At 50.4% G+C, this 18,144-nt stretch overlaps 2 protein-coding genes across 37 annotated transcripts in view; both read left to right on the plus strand.

Annotated features, from left to right (window-relative positions):
* The window catches only part of KCNMA1 (potassium calcium-activated channel subfamily M alpha 1), a 717,583-nt gene that overhangs the window by 19,562 nt on the left and 679,877 nt on the right, over nt 1-18,144 (plus strand). The window lies entirely within an intron of this gene.
* On the plus strand, nt 12,411-12,742 carry LOC116856120 (protein CEBPZOS-like). Its single transcript, XM_032839398.1, has one exon. The coding sequence runs from the start codon at nt 12,474-12,476 to the stop codon at nt 12,717-12,719; it is 246 nt and encodes an 81-aa protein (XP_032695289.1). The 5' UTR covers nt 12,411-12,473; the 3' UTR covers nt 12,720-12,742.

The following is an 18,144-nucleotide window of genomic DNA, read 5'->3' on the forward strand; positions in this document are numbered from 1 at the left end:
GGCATGATTAATTACATGTATGAGTCAGGCAAGGCTAGCTATTGTAACAAGCAACCCCAACATGTCAGTGACTTAACACAGTAGAAGTTTATGTGTTGCTCATATAAAGTGACATTAGTGGTATGTGTGGGGTGGGATGAGGTGGGGATGGGACTTTTTTCACACAGTGATTTAGGAACCTTGCCTCCTCCTACTTGTGGATGGACCTGCCATCTTCTAGGGGGCCACGATGGTCTCTGCTGAATCCTTGGCATCCATCTGACAGAAGGGGAGTGAGAAATAAGGACCGTGAGGGGTGGCTTTGTGGGAGCAGTCCTGGAAGCCATTCACATCACTTCTGCCCAGCCAGTCCATTGACTAGAACTTAGTGACATGGTATCTTAACAGCAAGGGGTCCTGGGAAATGGAGCAGGACACCCAGAAGGAGTAGGAAATGGATTTGAAGAATCCAGACTGTAGAAGGGACTCCAGAGTGGCCACGCTGGGGGAAAACTGGGGTAAGGGCTTCTGCCATCCATAGCTGCCTCTGCCACTGTTACTACGTCCTGCTAATACTACTGGATGTTTACTGGGCCCTGCTAGATGTCACAAATGGTGTCAAGCACTCCATGTGCTTTATGTCACTTAATCCTCTCAGTAAGCCTATGTTGAGATATTATGACCCTTATCCCCATTTTATAGATGAGCAAACACTGAGCCTTGGAGTGGTTATGGCACTTGGCCAAGGGGTCTCCATTCATAAGTGGCAGGTCTCCATTCCATCCCAGAGTTTTCTGGCTCCAGAAAGCCTGCTTGTTACTGCTTTCAACATGTAAGCAACTCTCCTTGTTAAACGCTAGAGCAAAGGGAGCATGGGGGTAAATTGCCCACCTCTCCACATTCCAAAGAGAACAGAGAGATCAAGGGCATCTTGGCTGTTACCAGATGGGGTTGCCCCTCGTTCTCCACCATGGTAAGGGGGGGCATTGACAGCGGTTGCTGTGCCCTGCCTTGTGACTGCCGCTCAGCTGTCTTCCACGTTGAATATTATTTTGGTTGGCTCTTCGCCTGGACCCTCAAGAGCATGGCAGAGTTGGAGGCAGAGGCTGGTTTCCGGGTCCCTCATCTTCCTCCCCGTAGTGAAGTGCTTCTCCCTTGGGAATGTCACCTCACTTTACCCCATCCCATGCCCTTCAGATTTCATGTTTAAGTGGAGTGAGTTCAAGAGTTCATCGCTGAGACAATGGGGGACCAAACATGAGCAATAACGTGAGTAGAACGTGGTTGCTTTCCTAAAACCCAGCAGACCAGAACCTATGTGCCCCAATGAGCATCTCTTGTCCCTCTAAGTTCAGTGCTGTCGTCGAGAGCAGGGCCTCTGGAGTCAGACGGCTTAGCCTCAAATCATAGTTCTGCCACTTGGTGACGTTTAGACCTTCGGCAAGTTGCTTAACGTCTCTGGGCCTCAGTTTACTCACCTGGAAAGTAGGACTAATAAGAGCAACCACTTCATGAGTTTGTTGGGAGAGTGTAATATGTGTTAATTGCCTAGAGTAGCAGCTGATACCTAACAAATGTTGTCTAATTGTAGGTCATGATTGTTATTTTGCTTTGGTGCCCTTTGGGGACTGACCCTTTTCCTAAAGTGGACCTTGACAGTAGCTAAGGCGGTCACTCTGTCTTCCACAACTCTCTAGTTTACCCAGTTTCCAGAGGGATGGCTGGCATGCCTGTCCCCCTGCTGGAATGTATCATTCCTGAAGTCTGGGACTGTTCGTCCGTGTTTGCGGCCGTAGTGCTTGGCGCACTCCAGGTCCTCTGCAGAAGTTGCCTGAAATCTTGTCCCCACGTTGAGAACTCCAAGACTGAGAACTTTTTATGTTTATCTCTGTTTCCTTAGCAACCTAGCACAGCGTCCAGCATCACAAGATGCTCTTTGAATAAATGCAAGCACGAAAGAATAAATGGTTTCATTCTTACTTGCAAAATGAGGGTCCGTCTTTGGGAACAGACTTGTTGACAGCATTTGTGCATTCCTTTGAATGTCGCTGGGGTGACATCTCTCAGCATTTGAAAGTCACTGTGATGTTAGGAAACTGAGGTAGTTTGTGGGCAAGCATAACGAGTAAGAGTGGAAGCCAGTGTGGGTAAACTCCTTCTGGTCCCCCCACATGTGTAATTACGATGTATTGAATCTAAAAATTCTGGGTGACATGTAAATGACCTCTGTAGGTGATTTCCAAAGAAAAGTTCCCCAAGTGCTTTTGAGTTCTGGCAACATGAGAGCGGATGTGTAATCCGCCCCCCTTCCCCCGCTCCCCACCACAGAGGGGCAGAGTACTCATTTTGAATGTTAACTTCGGTCTCTTAAGTTCAGGCTTGTGAACTTCATAGCTTAGCCTTGGAGTGGGGACAAAGGCAGGCTTAAATCCCAGCTCCACTTTGCACTCGTTCCTTGGCTTTGGATAATTTGCTTAACCGTGCCAAGCTCACTTTCTTCATCGGTAAAATATGAATCCTAAAAATATCTGCCACATAGTTTTCGTGCGGGGAAAATGAGGTGATCATTGGGAGCACTCGGCACCTCTGAGGTGCTCCCTAGAGGGCTTCTGTGTGAGTATTCAGAAATACTGCTTTCCCTCTACCGCCACATCACCCCCACCCCACCCACTGTAGGAAGGAGGGGAAAGGGAGGAGAGGGAGGGGAGGGAAAAGAAGAATTTTGGAGGACGAGAGACCTCACTTTAAAAGGGTCACTTTTGGGGACAACTCTGTTTGCTCACCTGGAAATTGAAGGTTGGAGGAGGTGATTCTCGAGGCTCCCTTGTCCATCGGGTCCCCTGTGTTTTTGTAAGGATTTTGATTTTGCTCCTAAATGTTCTGCTCTGTACCACGCACCTTCCACATCCTCAGAGAGATGGAGACTAGAGCCGAGGGGATGAAAGGGATGGAAAGTGAGGGAGGGTCTGGTAAGGGCTTCTCCAGAAGGCCGAGGTCTGTGAAGAGGACTGTGAGTCGGGTGGACCCATCTGTGTTTGGTCCTGGGTGGCCTTCCTGTCCTGTGAATGGCTACAGGAGCCTAGGGAGCTGCAAACAGACCAGGGGATCTCTTGGGCTGGAAGGGCCAAGAAGAGGGCCTTCTTGAGCCTCCGCCGCTTTGCCTGGGTAGGTCTATTTCTTATTTGACAGGTGCCCCCATTTAGGAGTATGTGCTACTCTGATACCCCGAAGCAGGCCAGGTATCTGTTTTAAGGTTTACATAACATGTGGTATTTGTCCTCAAAACTTTTTCCTCTCGTGGGGATTATGTGTTCGGAGGCACCGAAAACATCTTTTCGTACACTGAACTCCTCCAGGAAGACTCCCGGATCATCTTTCTTTCCCAACTTCCACATGCCCCCTCCCCCCAGCTCAAGTTTATTCTGCCACAATCACTCAGTTAAGCAAATATTGTCACCATCAGTAAGTTGTTCCATACCAGTCCAGGCTAGGAAGAGGATCCCAGGGACATTAGTCATGGCGGTGCTTCCTTGGGGATCCCCCAGTTGAGTTGGGACCAAGCGAGGGACAGACATGGGTGCTCTTTCCTGCTTGCTGGGTGACATGGAGGGGTGTAGGATTTAGGGCACAAGGATCTGGGCTTAGCTCTCACCTTTCCCACTGATGGGCTATGTGGTTTTGGGCAAGTGGTCTGCCCTCCCCAAGCCTCTGCTTCCTTTGCTTGTAAGATGCAGACCACAGAGAAAGTTCTACCTAGCACATGAGAGATGCTCAGTACACAGTGGCCACCAGTTTTTTTTTTTTTTTTTTTTTTTTTTAAGATTTTATTTATTTATTTGACAGACAGAGATCACAAGTAGGCAGAGAGGCAGGCAGAGAGAGAGAGGGGGAAGTAGGCTCCCTGCTGAGCAGAGAGCCTGATGTGGGGCTCGATCCCGGGACCCCCTGGGATCATGACCTGAGCGAAGGCAGAGGCCACTATGCCACCCAGGTGCCCCCAGTGGCCACTGTTTTAATGGAGCGATGCTATTTAATGGGAACGATGCTGTTTGGCAGGAGTAGATCCATTCAAGCCTGCCATTGAGCCCTTGCCTTACGTTAGGTGGAGGGAGTTGCCCTGGAGGGTTCTGCGTGGCTTCTCTTGCCCAGCTCTCTGGCGAGATTTAAACTCCTAACAATGGATCCTTCAGGAGTGGGTACCCTATGGGCTCCGGGGTATTTCCTCTGTGTCCCCAGATCCAAGCATGACATGTGACGCAGGGTGGCTATTTGGTAGACATTCGTGAATGAATGAACAAATGGGCATGAACACATTCTTGCTGATGAATGGACTAGTATTCCACACTGGTTAAAATTACATTCTGGGGGGCGCCTGGGTGGCTCAGTGGGTAAAGCCTCTGCCTTTGGCTCAGGTCATGATCTCGGGGTCCTGAGATTGAGCCCTGCATCAGGCTCTCTGCTTAGCGGGGAGCCTGCTTCCCCCTCTCTCTCTGCCTGATGCTCTGCCTACTTGTGATCTCTCTCTCTCTCTGTCAAATAAATAAAATCTTTTAAAAAATTATATTTTGGGCACTGAGTCTCTTTCTTGTCTGTGGCTTCTTGAGCACTGAGGGTATTTACTTCTGGAAGCCTTTCGGGCCTCCCTCACCGGACTCTGAGGAGACGGGACGCCCGTCCAGCCCGGGCACGGCCAGGGTGTGGATGCCTGCAAAGGTAGCTTCTTCCCACTCTGTTTGCCAGTGGCTTGGCCGGCGTCCCCAGAAGAAAGGGTATTTTGTGTGCTCTGTTTGTATAAGGGTTGGACAGCAGCTTCCCACCTGCAGACGGTCTTTGCCTGTGTTTGATAAAATGACAGATCTGTGCTTTTCTTCTCCCCCCGCCCATCGCTTTCTTTCATTTCCCGTGTGAAGGGACCTCTGTCGGGCCGGCCACCAGCCATCGTGAGAGGAGCCAAGTCCCTCGTCTTACCGTGCAGAGCCGAATTGCAGCAAATTGGGCGGAGGAGGCAATTTTAGCTCAAATGCAAACAACCTGTCAGGGAACACAACGATGATAGTTTTTGCCGCACATGGGGAGGAACAGCACAGAGGTGAATCTTGGCATCTGTTTTCTGCTCATTAACCCCTGGGTGCACGCCGGCGTTGTTGCGCGAGCCAGCTTGTAGCCTGCGCGGCCTCCTCTAAGGATGGCTGCTTGGCGGCCAAATTCAGTTGACCTAGATGTCTTCATGGCTTCTTGCTTTACTTGTTACTCCCATCGGGTCTGACTTCAGACAAAAGCATTGTTTTGGAACCAGGTAGCTTCGAGTTCTTTACCCAGACACAGAGTGTATTGGAAAGAGGCACAGAGCACCCAAGGGTGGGACTGGTCAATTCCAGACAACCAGAGTTTATCAGGTTTCTGGAAGCTTTAAACCCTGTGCTGTGATAGGGGGAGGTTGGGGGCAGGGGAGCTGCCATTTACTGAGAGCTTACAACATGTTCCATTCTGAGCTGGCCATTTTGCATTTTGGTTGGTAAAATTCTCACAGCAACTCTGAAAGGTTGATCTTCAGGAGGAGAGGCTCAGAGAGGTAAAGTTATTTAGCCCAGGGTGACATAGGCATCCTGGGAGGTGGAAGGCACAGACCTTGAGAACTTAACGGTCCTATTGTCTGGGCAAAAGCTCCAGATGGTCGTTTATTCCTGCAACAAACAGTTATTAGGCACCTACTGTGTACATCTGCACAGGCAGGGGATCTAGAAATAAATCAGCCTCAGCTTTGTCTTCCTGGGAAGGTCTCAAGGGGACTCTTTAGCTTCATTGTCTTGTTTTGGGGCCAGGAGCTGTGTCAGGGATGTGTGTAGGGGGAGGTGACGAGCTGAGGACTTACTCTCGACAGTGAAGGGAGGAAGGCTCCCCTGAGAATATCACCTTTGAAACATGTCTGGAAGGATGAGAAGGAATCTGCCAGTCTTTTGACTTTCAATTTCTAAACTGAGGCCTATGTATCTAGAAGGCACGCACAGATCTTCAGAGCACAGGTTGGTGGATTTTTACCTCTGGATGCACCTGTGGAACCAGCCGCTCTTGGAGGCCAGCACCCCACGTTGCCTACTGTGTTCAGGCAGAGTTATGAGATGCAGACTCTGAATGCTCTGAGGGAGTCAGAGGAAATGGAGCTCAGTGAACTCTCACAAATCGGGTTTCTGTCATAAGGGAAAGGAGGATGAATATTCATGTATCTTGATCTCTTTTTGCATCATTACATTTCACCTTCTCTGGCTTTGAGGCTCCCCACCTGCTCCTGGGTTCTGCAGAATAAGTGTTTCAAGCCTCCCCTTCCTAGTTGGAAGGGAAGAAGAGAAACTGGGGGACGAGAAATTGGCTGAATCCTTGAATAGTTCAGGCAGCTTGGTGTGCATGACCGGGCACGTGTCTGCGTCTCTGGCCACGTACATGGCAGGTGTACATGATCTTTGGGGTTTGTGGGAGTGAGGCCAGGCCTGGTGCTGGGCTCTGGTGTGCTGTTTCCTCTATAGGTTCTCAGAGGGAGTGTGTTTGGCTCCTCATAGGCCCCTGTGTGGGAGCAGAGGGAGCAAGGAGACACCAGAGGTTCCTAGGACTTTCATCTCTTTCTTCCTCAAACTCCTTTAGTGTTCACGTTGAATTGCTTAAATCACCAGAGGAGGCAGATAGATATATGTTTACTGTTTTGTGGTCCCGGAGCTTGCCTTCCAGACCAGATTGTAAACTCCTCTGTCCGTTTTATAAACCTTATTCATTCTCCTCTTACACTTTTCTTTGGTCTACTTGGTCTTGTGCGAGCACACAGTAAAGCACCTCATGAATACTTGTTTGCATTGATTTTAGGGTCTTTGGTAAAGTTGTCCGTGGCTTGCCATCAGAGGGATGTGGAATTGAATTTTAAGGTTTTAAGCCAGTATCTGGTTGTAAGCCAGTAGTGTTCATCTCTAGACATCGGGGTGAATATTGACCTTGGAGAATAGCATAGGAGGAATTTGGAAAAAACTCAAAATAGCTTACACTTCTAGGGAACTCTGTGCCAGGCTCAGAGAGAAGGATTTTTAGGTAGCTGAGTCAGTTGTGATGCTTTTGATAGTAAGTAGTAGGAATCCTGACTTAAATTGTTCTAAACATTAAAGGGACTTCATTAGCTCATATAATTGAAAGGCTGAGTGACTTCTGGTGAGGCTTGATCCAGTAGCTCAGTGTCTCCAAGGACCCAGCTTCTGTCTCTCTAATCTACTTTCCTTACTGGTGGTCTTATCCTGAGGCTTCTTTGCCTCTGGGTTCCCACGTAGCTGCCACAGCTCTGGAGGGCAAGTGCTGTTATCTTCATGCATGCAGGAGTTAAAGACCCTCTGTTCCAGCGTTCCTTGCACAGGTCCTGAGGGTCACTCTAACCTGATAGCCTGAGGCCAGGCTGTATGGTCAGTGTCCTCAGAACCTCGAAGACCTCTGAGTGGAAAACAAGGGTCTGCAAAGAAGGGAGAAGATGGACATCTAGGAAGCAGTCAACCAAATTTCCCTGCAAGTGATGGTCGAATTTAATCTTCACTATACCATTTTGACATTGGCATAGTTATTACTCCTGTTCACAGGTAGGGGAACCAGGGTACAGAGAGTCCCAGTCATTTGCTGGAATTCACACAAGTCCACAACTGAGGCTGGACAGCTTGATTCTAGAATCTGCTGTTCTGACCACTCCATTGCATTATTCAGTGAGTCTTTCCTTTAATTGAGGTGAGATTTATCCTTTTGGAATGCACAACTCAGTAATTTTTAGTATGTTCATCAAGTGTGCAACCATCGCCACTGTTTAATTCCAGAATATTTTCAGCACTGTGCAAGGAAGCCCTGCACCCATTCAGCAGTCACTCCCCCTTCCCCTCCTCCTGCCTCTGGATAATCTACTTTCTAGGTCCGTGGATGTACCCAGTCTGGAATGACGTACACGGAATCCCATAATACGTGGCCTTTTGTGTCTGGCTTCTGTCATGGAGCCAGGGAGTTGTTTTTGACTGGGATGTGCTGTGCTTGACCTTAGGAATTCTCCATTCCCATCTTTCCCAACTTGAAACTGATGGTGAAAGGATGATGCTGCTGGCCGGGGAAGAAAGAGGCTCTATGCTAGTGAAAGACACACTGGCCGGCAGGCTGTTTTTGGGGAGCCACCAGGCTGGGCTTTGTGAGGACAGGCATGGAGTTTTATATCCCAGTGAGGGTTCACTGTGCATTCTCGAGAACCCCCATGAGCCAGGCTCTGTTCGAAGCCCAGTGAGAGCAGCAAGGGAAAGGGCTGTGGGTGGGTGGGGAGCAGGGGTGGGAGCTGGGCAGATAATAATCAATCAGTGAATGAATGAGATCATTTCTAGAAGACAGTGGACAAAACGGAAGAGGGTGATGGGGTCGAGGGTGTTTGAGGGGCTGCTACAGTGGGTGGCCAGGGACGGCCTCTCTGTGGGGGCGCTCGCTGAGCTGAGCTCTGCCCGAGGAGAGGTAGCCATGCAGGACTGGGGGCACTGTGCCCCAGGCCCAGGAGGCCGGAGCCAGGTCTGGGAACTGTGTGAGAGTCGGGCTAACTGGACGTGATGGTTTTGACCACCTCATTTCTGCTTTCTCTGAATGGTGCCTCCGTCTTCCAGATCTTTGACCTGCAGCCTCTGCCCTAGGAGGGTTTGACGAGTGCCCAAAGGGCATGGTGACATTCGGTCCTGAAGGCTTTGAAATCTGTTTGGGGTTTTAATCCCCTTCTCTTTTTCTGAAACTTGAATCCAGACTCCCTCCTGTTTCTGACTCAGGCCTGAGAGTGCTGATCAGCTGATCACTTTTTTTTCCCCCCAAAGAAAAATTTGATTATTTAAGGACCTCCATGTTCTTTCTCTTTAAACGTTGTGTCTGCTGAGTTGCAGGGACTCTAGGCCTAGTGCAGATGGACACCTGATGTCACTCATTAATGGGAACTGTTTGTTTAGTCTGCCCTGGCGAGAGAGTGCCGAGGGAAAGAAGACAGATCTTTGCCCCCTTGTACACATGTGCACACACGTGTGGACACATGTGGAAGTCCACAGTGTGGGCATGGCCGTGGGCAAGGGTGGGGCTCATGTAAGGCAACTCTGCCGAAGCGGAGTCTGAAGGAGGGGCTGTTGCCAGCCAGGCCTGGGCGGGTGAGGAGTGTTCCCAGGGCCCCAGCAAAGCTGCTTGGAGGCAATGGGCTGGAAGTGGGAAGGATGCAGAGATTTGGAGGGGCAGACGGCAGCTTGCTCCAGGCCCCGGGGCTCCAGGAGAGAAGATGGAGGAGGAGGAGGAGAGAGTACCTGTAAGCTCTAGGAGGCCAGGGATGGGTCTCTTTTGTTCATCACTTCACCTCTAGTGGCCAGCACGGCGCTGAGCATGGAGAGCGAGTCCTGACTTCTCAGGTGGAGCGAGTGTGTGTTTCCATTTCCTGTCACCACTGTGATAAATTCCTGCAAACTTAGTGGCTCAGGACACCAGCGATTATGCTCCCACAGCTCTGGAGGCCAGAAGTCTGTATGTAATTGGTTTCATGGGGCTAACAGCAAGGTGTCCGCCGGTCTGGTTCCTTCTGGAGGCTCTGACGAGGGCTCCTTCCCTTACCTTCCACAGCATCCAGCTGCCGCCTGTGGTTCTGGCCCTGTGGGCTGTCCCCATCTTTAAAACCCATCGCCGTGGCCTCTGGTCCCACCACCACATCTCCTGCGTTCTCGTCTGCTGTCTGATCATGCTCTGCTTCCCTCTTCTCTGGACCCTCATGCTCATGTCGAGGGATAACCTAGGATACTTGCCCCATCTCAAGATCCTTCACTTAGTTACACCTGTAGGGCCCCCTTGGCTAGATAAGATCCTCTCGAGAGTTCTGGGGATTAGGACGTGGAGCTTGTGGGGCTGTGCTTCTGCCAACCACAGACTGTCAACAGATGGTGTTTGTAAAGGGATTGAAGGTAGGGGAGTCCCCAGCACGTTCAGCAGGGTTGCTGCACCTTGAAAACCAATAAGGAAGACCAGTCCTTCACTTGGTCCTTTACTTGGCTGGCCTGACTCTGCAGTATTGCCCGCTGTCCTCCATGGACACTCCTAATTTCCCTCTTCTCACTGCTGAGTGATACGAGGTGGTTTCCTCAGCCTCAGACATCCCTCTCACACCCTTTCCTGACATCTGTTCCTTCCCTACCCTGCAGCTCTTTTCTTCATCCCAGATCCAGCATTGCACATGTCCCTCCTGCCCCATCCAGTTAGCGGAGTCAGAACGCCCGGCCAGGGCAGGATGGTTTACGGCAGGCACACAGTCATGGGGAAGGAGATGGAGCATGACCACTGCCAAGGTGGGGCGAGGGTCTCTGGAAGGTCGGCTTCCCTATAGGTCTTGTAGGCTCTTCCCCATGGTCAAGGTGCCCAAGGCGACCCTGGACAACCAAGATGTCTCTTTGCAAGGCTTTGCTGGCTGAACACAGTAAATCCCTAGTGGCCCTGACTGCTCTGGGAAGGGAGCTCTACGTCACCAAGGGAGAGCGAGTGATGGGGCAATACTGCCTGCTCAACACCCCTCTGCTTGGGGCCCCCAGAAGGGGCATAAGAAGAAGGGTGTGCCAGGTGCAAACACGTCTTTCTTGACTCCAGGTTGGGTGTAGTTTTTTTTTTTTTTTTAAAGATTTTATTTATTTATTTGACAGAGATCACAGGTAGGCAGAGAGGCAGGCAGAGAGAGGAGGAAGCAGGCTCCCTGCTGAGCAGAGAACCTGATGCGGGGCTCGATCCCAGGACCCTGAGATCATGACCTGAGCCGAAGGCAGAGGCTTTAACTCACTGAGCCACACAGGTGCCCGTGGCTGGGTATAGTTTTAAGGCTCCTCAGGGTTTGGGTGTTTCTCTGGAGGACGTACTTGTCCTTGACTCTTGCATCCCCTGCTTCTCGACAAGAGTGGGTACAGGGCAGGGCTGGGTGACCCTCAGCTTAGAACCTACCTGGCCTCTCATCAGTCTTACCTGCGAAGGCCTAAGGCATAGGTGGCCAAGGGAGGCCAGGGGATTTGAGCAAAGGGTGGAAGTGGAGCCTGATGGGGCACCCTGGCTCCAGCCATTATGGTGCATCTGGGAAGATGGTGGCCAAGCGGGCGCGTCTATGGGTGTGACCCCTGAGAGGCGGGTGGTGTGGGGAGGAGCGAGGACTCAGTCCCAGCTCTGCCATCTGTAGTTGTATACCTTGGACAGGTTGTGAATCCTCCATAATCCAGAATTTTCTGCGAAAACTGAGCACACCCTCACGGAGCGTGTGCGTCCATGTGGTGAGCAGATGCGGGTAAAGTACGTGGCATTTAGGAAAAGCACAGGCTAAGAGTGGACTGCTCCTGGCACCACTGCCTGCGGCGTGGAAAAGCTTCCTAGGAAGGGGGCTAGGCATTGGCAGCCGCCCTGCCTCCCTCCAGCCATGGCGCCTTGGGCTTGTCCCCAAGACGCCGCTGTAGGCTGTCCCAGCACGTCGGGGACGGTGCCCCGGAAGCTGACGTGCCCTGCGTCGGGAGGCTGCTTCTCAGAGAACTGCCAGGTCTCCGCTAGCATCCCGGGCAGCCTGGCACCCAGTCCCTTCAGGAGCTACTGACGGGGAGGTGGGCAAAGCCCGTGTCTGGAGATGGACCTGGCTCGAAGCCCAGTGCAGTCACTTCCGAGTTGTGCAACTTGTCGGTTTCCCCATCTGAAGGTGGGAATCACGCCTGGCCCGCTGGGCACTTTTGGGCTTAGGAGAGACGAGGGGGACTATTCAGGGTTCTTCGCGGTTGCAGGCAGGGGGCCAGCTCTTTCCTGCAGTCTCTAGTTGACCTTCTTCCGGGAGGGCGTCTGGCGCGGGCCCTGGCAGCTAGGGAGCCCTCCGAGAAGTACCTCTTCAGCCAGGTGGCCCCTGAGGACCTCGCGATCCTGTGTCCCTGGGCCGCAGCTGGGTGGAGTGCTGGTCAGGGAACAGCCCTCCACAGGTCACGGGAACCCAGCAGCTGGCTTCTTTGCTCCAGCCGCAGGGGTGTCTGCTGTCACAACTGTGGCTTTTTATGGCCGTGTCGGGTGCCCAGCCTGCAGGCTGTTTTATGGGCCCAGTGTTCTTGGAGCCACACCTCAGGGCCAGGCCTTGAGATGTCCCAGAGCCTCTGTGGGCCGCAGTGGTGTGCGGTGGGCACCCTGTGCTGCCTGTGAAAGGTGGGGTTGGGGCAGGGTGGACTGGGAGGTTTCCTGAGGTTTCCAGTGACCCCAAAGCCCTCAGAGAAAAGTGTCAGGGTTCTGGTTGTCCACTTTGGATGAGAGCCGTCTGCTAATCTATAGGAAGGGAAAGGCCGCCTGGCTTTTAAGCTCTGGAGTAAGTTAACCTCAAAGGACCTCAAGAGGACACTTTAGTAGCTTAAAAACTAATAAATGCGAGCACCTCAGGTACAGCATCGTAAACAGCAAAACAGTTCTCCCCACCCACTCACCTGCCTGTTGATTATATGATGGCCCGCACTATGGAACCAGTGGCAAAGAAGATCTTTAAAGGAGTTTTAGTAGCTGAACTCTTGGGCGTTTTTGGAGCATATTTTTTATTTAATAAGATGAACACAAGCCAAGATTTCAGGCAAATGATGAGCAAGAAATTTCCCTTCATCTTGGAAGTTTATTACAAATCCATTGAACAGTCCGGAATGTACGGAGTCAGAGAGCAAGATCAAGAAAAATGGTTGACTAGCAAAAATTAGGACCAGTCATCGCGTTCAGCCTCCCTTCTAAGCTGTTTGTGACCTTTGTGGGGGAAAAGAAAGATGAGCACACCACGTTGTGGACTCCTGGCCCCACAGAAGAAAACAGAAACTTCTGGTCTGCCACGGCTCACCGTCATTCCCATGTATTATGCAAATCCCTGCTTTTGTTTGTTGCTTTCCTTTGGCATTTATTGTTAAAGATTACTGTTTAACAAATAAAAGACTAGGAGAAGAAAGGAAAAAAAAAAAACAAAAAAACCCCTAATAAATGCAATGTCTGCTGATTGCTCTGTTCTATTCTTTTCTATTCTGTTCTATTTTTTTCAGTTCTTATTTCCTTGCTCCCCACTGTCCTTGAGGAGAAAGGCTTTTTTTTGGGGGGCGTAGAGTGGGTTTCACAGGATGCAGTTTGGGGTAGGTAGCTAAAGGTCCAGGCTTAGTGTCATGCAAATCTCGGTTTGAATTTTGACCAATCTGACCGTGACCTGACTGGAGAGGCACCACCAGCATCCGCTTCCCCGGGGCTGAAGAGTCAACTTGCTGCGGAGTGTGGGGCCACCCCAGAAAGTTAGGAGTTGCCCTGCCGCTCCCACCCCGTGCCGGTGGCTTCCCCGGAGAGGTCGTCCGTGGGTCCCCATTAATGTCTCGCACTCACTGCACACCTTTTTGTGTCAGGCACTACTGTAAGAGCTTCAGACCCCCCTCTGAGGTGGGAAGCATTATTATCCTCATTCTAGAATTGGAGAGCAAAGTCAGTAACTTGCTTAAGATCACACCACTGAGTGGTAGAGCCGGGATGGGGATGCACGCAACTGACACCCGGTGTCGGCTCAGGACCCCCTAAGATGTCTTGCTCCTGAGGCTGTTCTCTCTCTCAGAAACTATGGCTGGGCATGAGTGTCGGGCACTCCTGGGACAGATGGGTCTGTGCAAGGAGGCTGCCGTGGAGTGGGAGGGGGTGGGTGTGAGCTCAGGCTGACAGACTGCCCCAGCTGTCTCCCTGGCCGCAGCACGGTTGACCCTTTCCCCTAAATGCCCATCAGGACCCAGGGGTGGGTGTGGGCACAGGCCCATCATTGGATGGATCTGTACCCTTCCCCTGTTAACATAGGTGCTCAGACCCTGTCCTCCCAGTGTTTGGTTCTTATGCGCTACCCCACATCTTTGAAGTCAGCCATCGGAAGGAAATCTGCCCCAGCCTCCTTTCTCTCGGTCCTGAACTCCCTGCTGTCTCCTGTACACTCACCCCTCCCCACCCCTCCCCTGGCATGCTATAGAAATCCCTGTCGAGGTGGAGGGGAGAGGGAGACAAGGAACACTGAAGGAAGCCCAGAGGGAGGCTGGCCCTGCGGGGACTCCTGAGAGCGCTGGCACCCCAAATATCAGGGCCTGTTGCTTTCTTTTTAGCAGCATAAGGGGCCCTGAGGGCAACAGGGGGATGTGGGAATCCTGTTTTTTGCTCTGTTTTGCTAATGGAACCTCTAGCAGTTTTTATGTCTGATTTGTTTTCCTCTGAAGTCTGTCAGGCTTGCAGCCCCAAAGTGTACCTCTCCTTCGACACGGTCTGGAGTCACACAGCCATGGTTTCAACGGTCGGGTGTGCCGCTTTCTTCCTACCAACTCCAGCTTCTCAAGAAGGAAGGTGGCCGTCTCTCTGGCTTTATCTCCTTCCTTGTCCTGGGCGGGGTTTTCTGAAAGTAGCCAGCTTCCCTACCCGATGAAGGAATATTCCCAGAGGTGTTTCCTGGGACTGTTCTGAGAATGTTCCCATGTCTGTCTTGGTGGCTTAGAACCCTTGAGCTGATGGTAGAAATGAGGGCGGTCACTGGGTGGGGGTGGGGGGTACTTCTGAGGGCTGGACAGTTGAAGGATGGTGTGTGGGTGTTGGTCCCACCGGCTGTAGGGCTGCCAGGAGTGCTTAGGATATGAGGACCCGTATCAGTGTAGGGGTTCCGAGTGGGAAGATGTGGGGCGGAGAAGCCCCTCCCAATTTGGTTCGCTCGGATTCTCCCTGTCTACCAACACAATTTAAAAACTTCATAATAGCTTTATTGAGATGTCACTCTCATACCATAAAGCCTACCCTTTTAAAATAGTCTTTAGTATATTCATAGAGTTGACGGTGAATTCATTCCTAGCATCTGGCTCTAGAACGTGTTTTTCACCCCCAAAGAAACTCCCTACTGTGGAACAACCACTCCCCATTCCCTCCTCCCCCCAGCCCTGGTAGCCCCCTGACCTGTTTTTGGTCTCTTTGATTTGCCTGTTTCGGTAATTTCATATGAACGGGATCATACAACATGTGATTTCTTTGATCTCCATGTCATGCTATATGAGTGAGTCTCTGTCCTTTTCTCTGAGTATTTTTGTCTACAATGGACATGGGTGTCATCAGAACCTGAAAAGTTACTGCCATTAGGACATCTTTCTCAGCCTCAGTGGCAGCTGGCAATGGGAGAGCTGGATGCCTCCATCAGATTTTGTGGCCAACCGTTGGTGAGTTTCTTGTGCCTTGCAAGTTGGAGTAAATTCAGAAGGCCCCTCCCATTAACTGGGATGGTGATATGTATAAGGGATGGCCTCATTCTCAGTGCCCTTTAGTAGAGTATGGCTTTGGTGAGAAGCAAGGTCAGTTTCTTAGGTGGCATGGATCTCCTTGTAAGCAAAGAAGCAAGGACTGGACGTCTATTCCACCCACTGCTCAGAACGCAACACTTCTTGGAACTGAACGTTAGCATGGTCTGTGCCACCTGCTTTGGCTCTGGGTCCAATTAATTTGCTACATCCCTTGACCAGGTTGACCTTGGCCAAGTCCTTGAGGGCCAGGAGGTTTTCTTGAGGCCCACATGGTTTCTGGTTGAATCATTAGCAAATAAATTGGCCTTGATGCTTACCAGGACCCAGGGGATGGGGAGGCACCGTGGTGATGACCTCGGATGATAAACAGACCATCGGAACTCGGCTGTAGCCTCCAAAGGCTTGCTGCCATCTGTGTTGGGACCAAATGCAGGAGCTTCTTCATCTTGAGGCTGGTGGGAGTGAGCCACTAAGAGATATTTTGGTTCCCAGATTATGAAAGGAGAATGGGTATATATACCAAGGTTATAAAGGTCATATGGTTTAAGCCCAAATACAGTGGCATTGTTTGTGCTCGATTGGCCAGATCACGGGCTTGCTGTTCCTCATTCATGTCACCAAAGAGCTATGGCGTGCATATCACACATTAGTCAACATCACAAATTTGGATTTGAACATAGGTTTAATTGTAGCTCTGCTTTTTAATGTAACTTGTGAGATTTTCCTTTCTTTTTAATCTGAGAGGCTTTGGTTGGGATGGAGACAATGATGGCCCCTGGTGTCCTTGGACATGAGCATGCTAGCCCAGCCACGAGACCTTCAGATGTGAGCCTCAGTGACCTTCTCTGTCAACTCTCTGCCTCTCAGGGGTGTGAAGCTTAGATGAGATCATGTTTCTGAATATATTTTGAAAAGGTGGAAAGGGCTGGCCATAAGAGCTACACAGTCAGAACTTCCCTTACATGAAGGGCCAGGATGAATCTCTCCTTTGTTTTGCAAATGAGAAAATGGCCTTGGCTCCGTGGCAGGGACCTTTGGTCATCTCCCACCGGGTGGCGGGGGGGAGGCGGATGATGAAGTGCACATTATTGGCTCTCACTGTGTTACACAGTTTAACAATCAGATTCATGCCCTGTAGAGAGGCGGAGTGATATAGCAGAGGGAGCCTGAGGCCTGGAGCAGAGGCTCTTGGTGCAGCCCTGGGCTCTGTCACCAGCAGACTCTGTTACCTTGAACAAGGTGTGTGTGTGCATGTATTTTGTAGTAACTTCTCCACGTATCGCATTACATAAAAGATCTACTGAGGACTAAGTGAGGAAATGTGTGTCAAGTGCTTGGAAGTGCTCAGTATGTCCTACTTGCTGCTCGACCCATAGGACCACCACTGCCTTCTCCTCCTCCTCCTTTTCCTTTTGATTGGTCTGTCACCCCCATTTTACAGATGAGGAGACCCAGGACACTTTCTATCTTGTGTGGAAATTCTCTCTGTAACAATATCATGGGGGCATTCCCACCTCTGCTTACATACCCTGGGAGTGGGGAGCTCACTACCTCTAAGGCATACATACATTTTGTTCCATTTTGAAATAGTTTCGCATGAATCATAGAACATGCCGAGGTGGATGGTGAACTATTTACATCAAAATGATGAGCTGTTCATCTTGAGAAAATGATAGAGTCAGACCACTTCCCACAGTACAGACTTGGGATGATTTTCCTTGATATGGGGATGGGTTGGCAGTGAACTTTCTGTTGATGTCTCCTCCATACAGGTGAAGGCCAGTGTGTCAGGGGGACCGGTGAGTTGGAGCTTAGCCACAAGAGTTCTAGTGTTGAAGAGTGGAGGTGACTATCAGGACAGCTCTGCCTGCTGAGGTAGAATGACATCATTATGTCCAAGGTCACAGGCCTTGTTGCACTTGACCTTGAAAGTCAGCATTGGGGTGGGGTATCTAGTGCTGAGCAGTCCTCTATTAAGACAGGCGAAGTGGGCACAGATATGATGATCTTTGTGATTATGGAAAAAGCATTCAATATAATCTGGTTGACATTTCATGAGAAAACATCCCAAAGTGGGCACAGAAGAGGACTTTCTTATTTGCTGTTGGATAGCAACTAGAATTATAGCGAATGTTATTTTAATAGATAAACACGAGCTGCATTCCCTTTAAGCAAAGAACATGATGGGAATGTCCACCGTTAGCTCTGCTCGTTCGCTGTTGAACCATCGGTCCAAGTCAGGGCAGTAAGACAAGAGAAAGGCAAGAGAAACATAGCATCAGACAGGAAGAGACAATAATGTCATTATTTGCTGGGGATCTAATCATTTGGCTAGAGGAAATCTTAGACTCTGAATCTATAAATCATTAGAAGTAACAGAATTTGGCCAGGGGGCCAAAGTCAAGTATAGAATACATAGCTTTCTCATAGACCAATGGTAACTCACTGGGAACAAAGTTGAAGAAGCCTAGGCTCTTCTCCTCAGGCTTTTGACATTATCCTATGTGACAGCCACAGGACTGTTGTCTCCCAAGGAATATTTATGCAGTGTGATAAAGCACTGTCACATACATCCAGCCCACTGGGGCCAAACAGGAACTTTATTTTGGATTTTACACAGGAAGAACCTGTGGCTCAGAAAGATTTGAGTGACCTTGCCCAAGGTCACTAAGTGTGTAGGAGGCAGAGCAAAGTCTCCTTCCCGTTTGCTCCTCTTCACTTGGCTTTTTCAGACCTTACTGTCTCTAGAAGTTGGCCTTGTCCTTTAATACCCAAGCAGCAGAGCTTGGTGGGAAAGGTAGTCTGTAAAATATTTTTATTTGGGTGAGAATGCACATGAGAGAAA

The sequence above is a fragment of the Lontra canadensis genome, unplaced genomic scaffold (assembly GCF_010015895.1).
Source record: "Lontra canadensis isolate GAN:19392208 unplaced genomic scaffold, GSC_riverotter_1.0 scaffold3, whole genome shotgun sequence".
In the NCBI taxonomy this organism is placed as follows: domain Eukaryota; kingdom Metazoa; phylum Chordata; class Mammalia; order Carnivora; family Mustelidae; genus Lontra; species Lontra canadensis.

Coding starts and splice junctions, on each gene's coding strand:
- LOC116856120 (XM_032839398.1), top strand. CDS start 12,474: ATGATGGCCCGCACTATGGAACCAGTGGCAAAGAAGATCTTTAAAGGA.